Source organism: Kryptolebias marmoratus, linkage group LG24 (genome assembly GCF_001649575.2).
Source record: "Kryptolebias marmoratus isolate JLee-2015 linkage group LG24, ASM164957v2, whole genome shotgun sequence".
NCBI lineage: Eukaryota > Metazoa > Chordata > Actinopteri > Cyprinodontiformes > Rivulidae > Kryptolebias > Kryptolebias marmoratus.
Window position 1 is genome coordinate 5318982 of NC_051453.1, and position 14360 is coordinate 5333341.

Below are 14360 nucleotides of genomic sequence, written 5' to 3' on the forward strand. Positions count from 1 at the left end.
AGTGTCTGAAATAGTGTTACTAAATCACAAATTTAAAACTTTATATGTGCATAATCAATTTATATTATGAAATTCAGTTTTTTGCTGCATTATATTTATTTAAAAACACTTTCTACAAAGGTTGAGGTGGGGTAACCATAAAAAGTCATGCTTAAACTATTTATATCTAATATATGCAAATGTAAAGCCATTATTTTGGAGGATTTTAAGTGAATACTTGTTTTCATTTGATCATTTTTATGCTTTGGCAACAATCTTGAGGCGTATTGAAGGATACTTATGTGCAACGAACTTAAGTAAAAGACGTGGCTCAGTCTAACCCTGGTTTGTGTTTAAACCCCAGCGTTTAAACCTTTAAACTTCGCGGCACTTTCTCGGTTTCAGCTGTAACTAAGGTCAACATCAGTCACGAAATCCAACCAGTTTAGAGCAGCTCCCCGGAGGCTCGCCTGATGTTTTGTCGTATTCACCAAACGAGTTACGTCGCTTTTCCTGCGTAGCTCGACACTGAGTGAATCAGCGTGACGCTGCGCAGTCGAGGGGAGGCTTAAAGAGAGACCACAGCGAAATGATAGCAACTCGAGGGAGAAGAGAAGCCAAACGGTGAAGAAACTGGAGCTCGAAGAGCCATGATTCGGACCGCTTTTCGATAGTTAACACATTAAGGTACCGTGCTGTGTTTGGACCACTTCAAATATCGTACGAAGAGTGTTATTTAATGACGGCGTAGCTCCGTGCTCCGTGAGCTAGCATGCTAAATAGCTAATGGGAGATCCAGTGCCGCTGTTGGGATTAAGGAGTCGCCCGGTGTTGTGCCGAAAAAAGGACCCCTGACGAAAAAAAGCACTCCCGGTGTGGAAAGCGCATTTAAAGGCAGTTTTATATAATAGTAAATTAAGTGAAAGATAAAAGTGACGCTTTTTATTACCCGCAATCCTCAGTTGTTTTATTTTGAAATCCATATTTGTTGGTTCTTTTTATGGCAAGGCTTGTAGCCCTCCCTGGAAGATTTATTTCTGCTGCTCCAAGCCGAAAATGTTTTTGAAACTACAGTTAAAAAATGGATATTTATTGATCCTGTGGATGTTTCATGGCTGTAACCTTTTCATGAGCATAAAAAAAGTAATGGGTTCACATCCTGGCAGACTTGTTAGCCATAAAAGCACTTTGAAGATGTATTAAAACGGAATATTTTTTTTCATATATGTGCCCTCGTGGGTGCTAGAAACCAATTGTCGGTTTGTCATTTAAAAATAAATATTTTTTTGTCCTCCTTCATTGTTGGAATTGAGTGACTTAAAATGCGCTTCCTGTGACGGGAGTGTTTTTCGCGACACAGGTGCTTTTTTTCGACACAACACCGGCAGCGGTCAGGGTAACGACTGTAGCTGGAATCCGAACCCCCCCCCCAAAAAACAAAAAAACAGAATATCCTCAGGTAAATTTAACGACATGCTTTAATCTGACGTTACTCGAACCGGTAATGATTATAACGACGTCATCTGGACGGTGTTATTTTTGTACCTTTCCCCCCAGTTATTAAGGATTTACTAACTAGCTTGGTTAGCATCGGTTATGTCATTCAATGAATATTTTATGGATTGTCTTGCTTCCACTTCTTCGTTTTACATTTGTTCACAACCGGTTAGGCAGCCTGTGTGTGTGTTGTTTTTTTTTTTTTTTTTTGGATACACGGCTGTCCGCTGATTATCTAACGTTGATAGGTTAGCTCTATTTTTTTAAGCAGGCGTTAGGCCGACCAAAAAAAGGGACGGTGTTTTTGTTGGTGCTAGCTCTGTTAGCTTAATTCAAATGTTAGAAATGGCCATTTTACTAAATCGTGAAAATAACCCCGACTGCGTTGCATAAACCGGGTGTATCGATGCAGTAATACCGTCAGAAAGAGGCCGGATTTCAGAAACAAATTTCGCAAGCTAACTCGTTAGCCTCCATCTGGGTCCGCGGCCTTGTCCGCCGCTAACGCTAGCTTGTTTCGCCTCTCCGATGATTAACATTTATCGTATTTGTTCGCTACTTATTTCCTCCAGGTATTTGTTTTCTTTCCCTCTTAAAAGCAAACGTTATGTCTAGAAATGGATAAAGATCATTAGGATCACCGGAAACTAAATGGCAGCTGTAAGACTATTCGTTAGCCTGTGTTAGCTTAAAGCTATCATTAACATAAGCCTTTAAGGGTGATATTTTGTGCCACAGGAACGACTAAAACGTACTAATCTTGAGTAGATACTACTATCTATTCAAGTTTGGGGTGATTGTTTTTGTATTTGTTTTGGGCTCGTATTTATGACGTTAGGAGTCTTGCGTCGTGTTAGCTTTGTCTACAATTTTAGCAAGCTGGCATAAAAAAGGTTTGGTGAGAGATTACTGATAAATATTTGTCTTTGTAGTTTTTAAGTTCCGGTCTGTTATATAGAAAAGCACATTGCTGTTTACCTAGTGTGTTTTAAACAAACTCGTAAAGTTAAACAACATAAAAACTGCACAACTTCCTGAAATGAAAGACAAAACAAAGGCTTAGACTGCTAAAGTTTATTAATAGATTTTTTTTTAATAGATGCTCTGTTATTTTTGTGTCACCTTGAGAAATGAAGAGTTTCACTTTTTTTAAATTATTTTTTTATTTGCTGAAGCAGTTTTGAGGCCAATGTTTTAGGTCAAATCAGGTCTTTTTCTTATAAAAAAAAACAAGCTAGTCCAGAAACCCCTTTTTAAAAAAACAAGTGTGTAAGCTGCTGTGGTGCCTCAAATTGTGATTAAACGAATGCATGACGCTGGTTAGGCCTGCAGTTTTACATTAATCGAAAGATAATTGTAAATATGATGGAGATTCAGCTTCCCTGACTAAAAGGAAATCAAAACAAGAGGCAGGAAATCCAAATCCAGGTAGTAGTAGACAATTAGATCATGGCACGTATAATTTTTCATGCTGCATTTTATTTTACGTGTGTTGTATGAACTGAAATCTATTCACAAGACAGCAATGTTTACACACTTATTTAAAAACTGATATATAACAAAATAGACCGCTAGATATTAAGGTTGATTTTGAGCTTAAAGTAGTATCTCACTGGGCTACGACTGTTGGTGAACAGCATCCATGAAGGAGTCTCCAGAGTATCTTGAGACATTTGCGGACGTTCTCAATTTCCCCACTTGGGTCGCAGAGGCTCACGGTCTTGTCACTCGAGTTTTGTCAGAATAGTCACGGGGTCTCAAACCCATCTCGATTCTGTCAACGATGAATAGTATTTATTAAAAAAAACTAATCCAAATCTGCAAACATGGAAGCGCCTGTCAAGGTGGGTCTGATGTGGGCAATGAAATAATGTGCACGACCCAGAATACAGTTATTCAAGCCGCACACACAAAAATATGCTGCGATCTTTCAAAAATTGGTTTTGCAAAACACGACCCCCTCGGCTTGCTGGTCACTTGGTCGCAAACACTGAAATCAGTGAGTCTGCTACAGAAAATTTGTTTTTTTTATTTTGTTTTTTGTCCTCCAACAGTCTCAGCTCAGTGAGTTACCACCTTTTAGAAGTGTAATAATTATGTTGTTTTACATAAAAGTTGTAATCCTACAGCTAAACACTTTCCTCTGTAGCGCACTTATCCGTGATTCCAATTATTGTTTGTTATGTTGCCATAATTAATTAAAAACATTACTACTAATATCACAAGTGATGGATGAATAAAAACCTTAGTAAACAGATATTTTCTTTAAATCGTATGCTTTAATTCATTCAGTTTAATCAACTTAGTTCAATGTTTATCACTCTTTGCAGTTCAATCAGTTGCATTTTTTCAGCTCCTCTTTTTATCAAGGTGGTTTTAATTATTATTTTTTTGTTACTTCTACTTATCATTTTTGAGCAGGTATTTCGTTTCACTTCCTACAGTAAGTATCGGGCTGTCACACAACAAGGAAGACACGGCGGAGTAATAAGTGTTGGAATTTGTTGTGAATTTGTTCCTCCTGCGTGCAGACTGCAGTAAGAAAGGACGCTTGACATTCACACTTGCAGATTTTCTATGGATTGCCTGTCTGGCCTGTGTTGTTTACTCAGGAGGCACCTTAAACATTTCAGGCCTCAGTAGCTACAGTAATTGTAATAAAGCTCTGTGACTTGGAATAAATGGTCTGAACAGATTAAAATCACTAATGTACCTTATCTGATTCATGTCGGATGTTTTACAGCGCTGCTCGCTCATCTTCAGCAAAGTTAAGTTAGACATTACTGTTTGTCTCTTAGAGATATTGTTTTTTTTCTGGCAGATATAACAAAGTTATCTGTAGACTATAGTGTATCTAAATACATCCAATAATATGCTTTCCAGTGATTCAAATTGTTTGATGAGATGAGGCATTACGCAGACATTGATCTGTGTAAGTGCCTTTCCACGGGGAAGAGAGGTTATTGCCTGCATTACCTGCTGTCGTTTGCATCAGAAGCATCTTAGATTGTGGATGTTGGAGAGTTTGGAGGGTGGCTTTGTTCAGAGAAGACTACATGAAGATATTTGTTATTAAAAAAAAAACTAAAACTAAACTGAAAAGGTATAGCTGAGGTTAGAGTTTATTTGTTTTTGTCTGGTGTTCTTGCTGAAATCGTTTAAGACTTAGTTGAACTTTTGCAGTTTTTGATGCTCACAGGTGTGGAAATATTACATTTCCCCCTCTTATCCTGGACTTATTAGTAAATTATTATTATTATTATTATTAGATGTTTTTTCTGAAATCTGCAGGTTTTTTTATGTGGATTTCTTGTTTGAGAACCTCAAAATATAGTCAAAGGCAGACTGAAACACATTTCATGAGATGTTTTAGTCTTTAGTGTAAAAATGGTCATTATGAGGTTTATATATACCCTTACTAAATGGGTCTAATTGTTCAAACAATCCATATTTTTCTTTGTCTCGGGTCTTGTGTTGAATATTTGCGCTTATTGATTGCTTCATTGAGTTTACTTTGCACCGGTAAGCATCCAGCTCTTATTTCAGCTGTAGTATGAAGCAACCCTAGTTGGCATAATTTGATATTCAAGTAAAAGGTCTAAGTTTGCATTTTTCATTAAAAAATTTGACCTTCTATCCGCCTTTAAAGTGACATGGGGGGAAAAAATTGAGATTATCAAAACTGACTTCTATTGATTGTGTCACGGTAAGAGTGTGAAGGTGCATGAGTGTCTCGATTCATCGTTTATCTTGTTTCTGAAGTCACAAATTAGAAATGTTTTGATGCTTTTGTCACTTATTTTCTAGAAATTACACATTTAACAGCTGATGCATTGCCAAAGTGTTATGTGCAGATGTTGATTTCTGGTATATTTCTTTTACAGGTATGAAAGTATGACCTAATTTCACACACTGATAATTTGCTTCACACACTAAACATAGGATACCAGATTAAACTTGTGTACAAACATCTTTCTTTTCCATAGATAAATGTATTTATTGGTGCACTGAGTTTTCTAGAAAAGTGCAAATATACTCTAATCTGCAAGTAAGGCTATATGTGACTTTACTCAAGTCTGTGAGCTAATTCCAGTGTGTTTTTGCTTTCTCAGATAACCCGTTGACATCGACCCAGCCCCATAACCTGTTTCACCAACTTTGGGTTGCTTCTTGTCGTGGCCCTGCAACATGGAGAGTTTTCACCGTGTGAATGAAGGCTGACCAGAAGGAATGAGGCGCTGAAGAAGATGTTCCCAAGTGGCCTTGTGGATACAGTAGCTGCGTTTGGGAGTGCTTTTTCGTGACAAGTGTTGTATGCGTGTCTGTGGGAACGTCCTAGTGAAGCCTGCCGTTTTCATCAGGTGGGGACATGCTGCTCTGAGACTGGATTCAAGAAGCCCCTTCTTATAAACAATAAATACGAAGACGAAAAGGGAAAAGCTGCATGTTTGACACCCAGGACTTTTCAGCTGCGCTGTTGGCTCATTCAAGTGTCCTCTGCACATTTTAGCAACAACACCTTTCCTCTGTCCTGTGAGATTTGTCTCCCTCCCCCTCCCTAAAGCGTCCTCCATTGTTATTAATTGGAGTTTCTATGGTTTGCATGGCTGGAGAATAACCGTGGAGAAGCCAGGGTATCACAAGCTTATGGATTTTGACAAGAGAGGGGGCAAGGGAGAGACAGAGGAAGGGAAAAAGATGTCTAAGACAGCAAGCAGCAGGACTGGACATGGGGGCAGGAGTTCAGGGACCAATTCTGGAGTTCTTATGGTTGGCCCAAATTTCCGAGTTGGTAAAAAAATCGGCTGCGGTAACTTTGGAGAGCTGCGGCTGGGGAAGAATCTCTATACTAATGAATATGTGGCCATCAAATTGGTAAGTACTCGTCTCCAGAAACAGCATGGTTACTGTGCTAAAGTTAACTCTGTAACATGCACTGATGCACATCCCACACCAGTTTGCAACCCATATGACAAATGCATCTTCACTGGAGCTAAATGTGCTGTTGTTAGTTAGCATTAAAGTGTATATTTGTTACTTTTTAAATGCAGCAGAATCTCAGAGTGCAACTGACTGACCTTAAAAATGGAGAAACAGGAAGTGCTTAGGATCTGTCCCCCACCCCCACTTTTCCCACATCTTTGGCTCAGACGGTTCACAACCACGCTCTGCTTTTGTTTCTGCGCTGAAGAAGCCGAGACAAGACTGTTCACCTCACGTCTCGTAATTATTATTACCTTCAGGAAGAAAGTTTAAATGAGGGTGAAATGAGATTGAGCTATTTTTTGTCACCTGTTTTGAGTGGATTTGTTTTCAGTAAGATTGGTTAAGCTTGTGCTTTCTGTGCTGCAGAAAGCAAACCTAGAAGATTTTTATCAAATTAAGCATGTCATGGAAACAAAGTAACTTTTTTTTTAAGAAAGCAACTTCTCATTTCAAGTTTTACTCCGTAGAGACAAAACAAGTCATTTCGTTTCAAACTTATTTAATAAGCTTTCATAAGACATTTTAACTTTTATAATTTTAGGTCTTTGTTTTGAGTCAGCATGGAGATTTTTTTTATTTTTTATTTTTAAACACCAACACTAGCGAAACCACATGAAATGTCAAGGCCTGTTTGTTTTCTGATTGCACAACTTCCTCCACATCCACTTCTCAACATATTTACAAGTGTTGCCTCTTGTAGAGCTCCCACTGAGTCATATATAGTTTGTCCTGATAATACCTTGAGGTAAGAGAGGTCTGACTGAAATTCCTGGTAATTCTAGTATTCATACTCCTGTAGTGCTTTTCATCGCAGCTGCCCTGATTTTGTGTATGATTACCCCTCAGTTCTTCCTCCTACAGAGGCCCTGACGTTTGAGCAGACATTCACTAACGGCTTTGCCTACCACAAAGATGGCAAAGGTTGGCAAACAGCTGTAATTGCAGTTCTACTTTACTGAAATCTTTAATCGCGCTCACTGCCTCACCCCCTTTTCTTCGGAGCGACCCATCTGTTGGGTATTTTTAGCACAATAGTGTCCAGCTATATCTGGAACTGGCAGCAGTGCCACCATGCTGCTGGAAGGACCTTTTAGTCCCACAAGTGTTTATCTGAATGAGCGACACGGAAAGAGGAAATGCTCTAAAAGTGTTAGGCTCTAGACAGCCCCATTACAAATATATTTTAGACCTGATTAAGTTTGAGTCTGTGTAACTCAAGGTGCCTGCCACTTCTAATCAACTTTAGCGAACACGGAAACAACTAGAACTGTGATATCGCCTGAGATTGTGTAAAACGTTACTTTCAAAATACAACTCGGTCTTTTCTCAGCATATGAGGATTTTAGTTTAAAACTCTGGCATAAAAGGCGGCGGGTGATATGCATTTTCCTTATTTTAAGTTTTCAGCATAAACAAAGTTCAATGTTGCTCAGACTGGCACTGAGAACATTTCTCCTTTTTATTCAGTTTTCAATTTAACTATTGCAGTTGTGTCGACATATTTTTGTGTTTCTGTTCTCAGTTTTTATTTTTATGTCACTAGCTGTAAACCAGTAACAGATCTATTATCTGCGACGACCTGTTAGCAAATACTTGACAAATACTATGGCCTTCTATGTTTGCAAGCTTCAGAGTGAACCTAGATGTAATTATTTAGCACTAAATTAGTCAAATTTAGTAGCAGTAAAAGGCATTTTGTTAATGTTAAACTGCTTGTAAGTTTGACATTAACTTACAAGTTTTGTGTTTTGAAATACTCAAAAAGCTGCATCACTCTTCTACACAGACAATGTCGACATCATCATCTGGTCAGTTAAATAATTGATGCAAAAATAATCATTTTATTGTGATTGCACATTAAGGGAACTTTTAATCCTTTTAGCACATGATTTTAATGAAGTCTTACGCAGTCAGTGGTGTCAGTGAAGCTTAGAAAATAAAGTCAATTATTACTTTTTGTCTGTCTGAATAAAAGTTGATGATCTACCAGAAGACCTGTGAACAGACTTTGTTTATAACTCTGATACGGTTGGTTTAATCTCTCTCCTTTGTTCTCCTTTTGTAACACAAACTGTAAATGTCAGCTTCCTAACAAACAGTACATGACGATCACTCAGCTTTTTAGTTGCAGAACTTCTTATGCCGTTGTGCATGTGGGTCACACCTTCCTGCAGCTGGGACAAAGGTGAAAGCCACCGTGGCCACGTGACGCCAGAGACAGCTGTGTCGTTTGCCAGCGCTCAAGCTTGTGCGTCTGCGAATCTAGAGTTGCAGAAAGCAAGAGAGAAGGGAGAAACTGAGCGCTGAAAGGTTGTCTTTGTTGGCAGGCCTTGTCGACACACAGTGGTTCAGTCGTTGGTCCAGCTGGGTGCTTTCTCACACTGACAGGCCTGTATGTGATTGAGGCAAGACTGCGTAGCCTCTGCTGCAAGTACACTGTAGGTTTTTAGAGAAAAAGGGCTGTGATCTCAGCTTCCTGGAAGAACAACACTGTCTTAGAAAAAGAAAACGTTTTAGTCCCTAAAGCGTGTTACAGGTTTTGACATTCTTGTCATCTTTTTTCCCCTGTACTCCAAATACCTTCCATTTATCTTATCAAAGCCAAGCTGCATCTTCTTAACCCAATTTTTATTTTTCTTGTCTCGATTATTTCCACCGTTCTGCAAGTTCCAAACCCCACAGCTCAGTTTTTATTTTTGCTCCCTCTCATGTAGTTAGCCATACACTGTGAGACTTGGCACCTCCGGTTCTGATATCATCCGTTCTGAGTGATAATTAGCTGAAGACTCCTCTTTGTGGTGATGACAGCCTGCGACTATGACAAGAGGCTGTAATATCTGCTGAACCTTGTAATAAGTGAATGCTGTAGTGTTGACACTTATTGTACTGCACAGTGTGTTTCTGCAGCTCTGTCAGAGGCTGATTATTGGAGTGAGCATGTAGGAAGATGAACACAGTAAACAGTGAGACCTACTGTGCATTGTGTGCCAGCCATGCACATACAGAGCAGGGCTATACTGTTGACAGTACTTATTCAAGGGTAAATATATGTCAAAATTAAAATGTGCGGTTGCCACCATGATAAATAAGTGTTTTTTTAGGCTGCTTATTTTAAGACTTTGTCCTCAGTTTCACCGGCTGAAGCAAGAAATGCAGACTTCATCAGCTAATTAAACTTAATTCCAGCAGTTGGCCAAAAACGCACACAAAAAAAGCAAAACCTCCAGGTTGTTGTCTGATTAGTACATATGTTTACTCGGATGATATAACATATGAGGAACTAGCCCGACAATATTGTCCAAGGTTAAAAAAAAAAAGTATGTTAAGCGCATAGTTTGGGACAATTTAAATAGTTGAGATGTAGTCAAATGGTGGCATTCATCCCAAGAGTTTTTATCAGAGTTTTCATTTTTAAAATTGGTATAATTACACGAGTCACCAGCGTCAGAATCCGTCACACAAAGATAAATAATGTTACCTCGACAGCACAAAATAACATATTGGCAAAGCTGTAAGGCGTTGGTGAAACTGTTACCAAAATAAAGTGTTTATTGTATAAACTCAATCTTTTTGTTGTTAAGAATGGCAAATTTATAGCTTTAGTTATATTAGACATATATATTGCAGTAGTCTTTAATTGCTAAATGGACGTTACAAACAGCATTGACCAAATATAGGATGAGAAATAAATCAACCTCAATCCTTGTTTCAGTTTCCAGTAAAAATATTTAAAATTTAAATTGCCCTGCGTATAAGGGCTCATTCTTCTTTGCGGCCTTTTATTTTATTATTCAGCGACTGAGTCATTTATGCAGAGGCATATTATTTGGTTTACGTGAGCGAAGTCAGTCACAACGCTGGTCAGTCGTGATGCTCAGATGGAAATCTGTGGTGTTGTCCAACCTTCCCGTCTGCCTCCCACTGAAGCATGATAAGCAGCTCTTGTTGCGGTCTAGCTCAGCAGCTTATACAAGCTTGCCATGAGGCAGTTGTCGGAAAACTGTGAAGGCACAAAAGCCTTATCAGCATGTTTGGCTGGAATTAAAGTGACATTTTGACGATTTAAGTTCTTTCTTACCCAGCTTGGGCTCCCTTGGAGTGCATGCTGGGCAGACTAAATGAATAAATCCTGAGATGTCAACAGCATGTAAAAGCCTAGCTTGAGTCAACTAGCTAATCCCCTAATTAATCGGTAGCCAGCTGCAATTCTGTTCCTTCCCACAGACACGCCTTTGTTTGTTTATATTTTGATTTTTGGATGAATTTTAATCATAAAACCTACACAGGAGTCTAAGGCCCAGTTTACACAACAGTTTTTAAGTGTAATTGGTTATTTGTCTGCACAACGACAACAGCGACGATCAAATTCTCTGACACCGAAACTTTTTAACTCCCGCCATCGTTTCACGGGAAAACGCAATTTACCTGAAAGCAGAAGTGTTCGGACTACAGTGGCAGTCAGTCATCTGTCCACATTTTCTTGTCTTTCTAGATTTATAATTTAAAGTAATGTGTAACAGCAACCCAACGTCATCTTCAGTTTGTGTATTCAACATTTTTGATGTAACTGTTCTCGTGCTTGAGACTGAATTATCTGCATGCATGTTGGTTTGTTAAAATACAAAACTCACAGCACCAGCTATCGACTTGGCATGGAAACCACAGTGGGTTCAGCGTTTTTTGCGGACTTGTCTAAACACTGATTGCAATCGCATCATTACCATGTAACGTTTTTACAATCAGAGTTGGAAAATCTTTAACGTTTCCAGGAGATGGTTCCTGTGTAAACCTTGAAATACTGTAGTGCAAAGTGTGACTTCACAAAATAAAAGGGTTGGAAAATGACGAGGGCGTGTGCCTGTGGAGCAGTTTGTGCTGTGTAATTGTACTCCTGATGTCACTGCACAGCTAAGCTTAGTCATGTAGGCATTTATTACTTTTCACTTAAGAAGCTGCACAACGATTTTGTATTTTCTGATTTTGAATTACATGTTGTAAAAGACAACCAGTTTCTCTCTTTCTGTTTGTTATCGTAACAAGGATGAGTTTAACCTTTACAGTTCAGTCTCAGCTTTCTTTGCAGCATTGTAATTAATGTGGTGAACTAGAACCAAAAATAACTAAGCCAGAATCAGATGATTGTAATTTGAAAAGGGCTGGAGCCAAATTTATCTTGGAGCTATTTTTAACCAACTATACAAAAGACAGGCTTAGGTTTTGTGGTTGATACAAAGCTGCTTTGCACCATATAACACATTCAAACCGTTCCTGCAACACTTAAGCTTATCAATATATATATATATATATATATATATATATATAGGACAGATCAGTAGGGATGTTTTTGACTGAGTAGCTCGTCAAGTTTGAACACAACAAACCTTTGTCATGTCCAGTATTTTACATTACAAGAAAAGAAAAACCACACGTGTGATCGATAATAGCTGCTACTCATTTATTTATTTCACATCACTGGTTTTCCATCCTGATTCACTTAGACAGAAACTATAGATGCGTCTAAATCGGGACGATAAAACCTTTTTGTGAAAGATATTAATAGCACTTTTTTATGTTTTATTATTTTTTTATGTCGTTCACCAATTAGACACCAGCAGTCGCAGCCCAGCAAGATACTAACTTTAGTCTTCGACACTGACAGTAGTGTTTATAGACTTGCAAAAGAATGCACAATCAGCATCCTATACAGCCCAATTCCAGCAGTTCCAGATAATCACATTGGGGCTAGGCTCCATCTTGACGTGTTAAATCTGAGCTGAAGCTGGAGATATGCTGCCCACTGGCCAGCTGTTGCTCTCTGACACCACTCACACCACCTCCCTGACAAGACACCTCTGATCATAAAGACTCCCTCAGCAGAGAGCTCCAATGATATCCTGGTCATTTCCTTGAGTTTAATTCTCATGTGTAGGTGACCTTAATATGTTGAAACTTGATTTGATCTGTCCAAGAATAAATGAATCACGGTGCTAGTTGCAAAATAGTTGACCGTAAGCAAGCAAAGGTCAGCAGCTATTCTGGGCCTTATGCATAATGCTGGGTCTGTTCCTCTGGACATGGCATAAATACACACACACACACACACACACACTCTGACAAGTTATGTTGGCTTCCCAAAAATTAAACAAGCCACATATTTGTTTCATTACGTCACAACAGCTGTATGATCTTTCTCGTAGTGTCAAAGGACAAGTACCTAATATGAAATTATAGTCATTTTGTTTATAGAGAGGGAGGGAAATGCTGTGAATCCCTTGAAAACATGTTTTGTGTCATTCATCAGTAAAGTTATTTAATTTGCTTGTTTATCAAAAGTTGCATACATTCAAAACAAAACGAATAAGGCAATGAATGTCTAATATTTCCCAGTTTTCTGCAAATACATGCAGATCTGTATATTTATTTTACTTTTACCCTCCTGATTACTCTGTCCAAACCAGAGATGGGTTCACTGTATTGGAGGAAAGATCAGATTTGGCTTGTCATGTCATCATATACAAAGTTGCCTAATCCCTGGAAGACCGCTCTGTATGTGCTGATGGCTCGCTCCATCCGCACAAGTCTTTGGAGGCCACCTCAGGTTAAAACGCAGAACTAAGCACCTAATCCTTCATGACATAAGAACATATTTGTATGTGCCTAAAGTGTTTTACCATTAAACGTGGTCCTTGAAATGGCATGCAACAACTCGTCACACAGCAATCTGATTTCATTCTAGCTGGACTGTCTTTGCCGTTTATGCTAATATTTGTAAATCTCTAAGCATCTGGGCAGTTAGCAGCGTGGGGAAGAATGAGAAAATGCAATTAAGGTGGTTTATGTTTCCACCTCTCCCCTTTATAGTTGCCATTTTGATTTGAATAAAACCATTACAGCAGTTGTACTTTTATCTGTTGCATTTTTAGTTTACCAGGATACTAGTATACCAGGCTTGTAATTCCAGAAATCATACTAAGAATGTCTGTTTCTGAGGAAATAAATGGTTTTGCGGCCAAGTATATTAAGCTGTCAGACTGGTAGTAAGATTTGGGAAACGTATTACTCTGTCTGCTCTAGCACCAGCTCTTGTGTTATGGCAGTATCTGATAAATATTGATTCAAGTCCCCAAACTAAATAAAATAAATTGCATCAGTGTACCAGGACACAGCTGCTGTGAAATCATTGTGGAGTTCCCCGGTTATCATTTTTCTTGATTCAAAACGTATCTTGTTGCTGGATTTGTGCAACAACCCATCACACGAAGATAATTATTTTATATAGACTTGTCAAGAAAACTGATACTCCTTTATTGTCACCAAAAAACTAGAATAAGATGTAGTAGGTAAACAGTTGTTTAGTGAGAATGTTTTGAGGACACAAAAAGACAAGGCGATTTAAAGTAAACTTAAAAAGTTAATGGAAGTCGGTACCGCTTTTATTTGCAGAATGCACATTTTGAGATTGAGTCAACATTTTTCTTCACAACATTGAACCAGATGCAGATGTTCTCTGGTTTTTATTCAAAATATGAAAACGCAGTAAGCAATAGTTGCAGCTGGCTATGACTTTAGAAACAATAAGCTCTAAAAACTACAAGGGCAGCTTCGTCATTCCACAGTATAGCTCCAACTCAGCATGTCATTCCAGGGATTAGATTGAAATTATCTACATGATACTCCGAAAAATCTTTCATTTCCATAAATACCACCTCAGATCTGACCCTGATCATTTACAAAGCTGTAGCTTAGTCCATCTGCTTGGACTAGAGATGACTCCTAAGTTCGTCAAGATGCCATAAGCCCGCGTTTCCTATTGTAAGCTGTTTTTTAAAGGGTTCAGCAGCTCCATGCCATCTGTTTTTTACTCATTATTTATATAGTTGGTGTTTTCTGTCCTCCTC

The 14360-nt window shown here is 38.6% G+C and overlaps 1 protein-coding gene across 6 annotated transcripts in view; it reads left to right on the forward strand.

Moving 5' to 3' along the window:
* The first annotated feature begins 508 nt into the window (after positions 1-508).
* Positions 509-14360, forward strand: part of csnk1g2b (casein kinase 1, gamma 2b) — a 32281-nt gene continuing 18429 nt past the window's right edge. For 4 of the 6 annotated variants that reach the window (XM_017420544.3, XM_017420542.3, XM_017420541.3 and 1 more), the window contains exons 1-2: positions 509-666; positions 5589-6351. In XM_017420544.3, coding sequence (XP_017276033.1) covers positions 6124-6351 — 228 coding nt within the window. In that variant the 5' untranslated portion in view covers positions 509-666; positions 5589-6123. Of the gene's footprint in view, positions 667-1334; positions 1439-1834; positions 2905-5588; positions 6352-14360 lie in introns of those variants that run through there. The other 2 variants (XM_025006876.2, XM_025006877.2) reach the window with 2 other exon arrangements.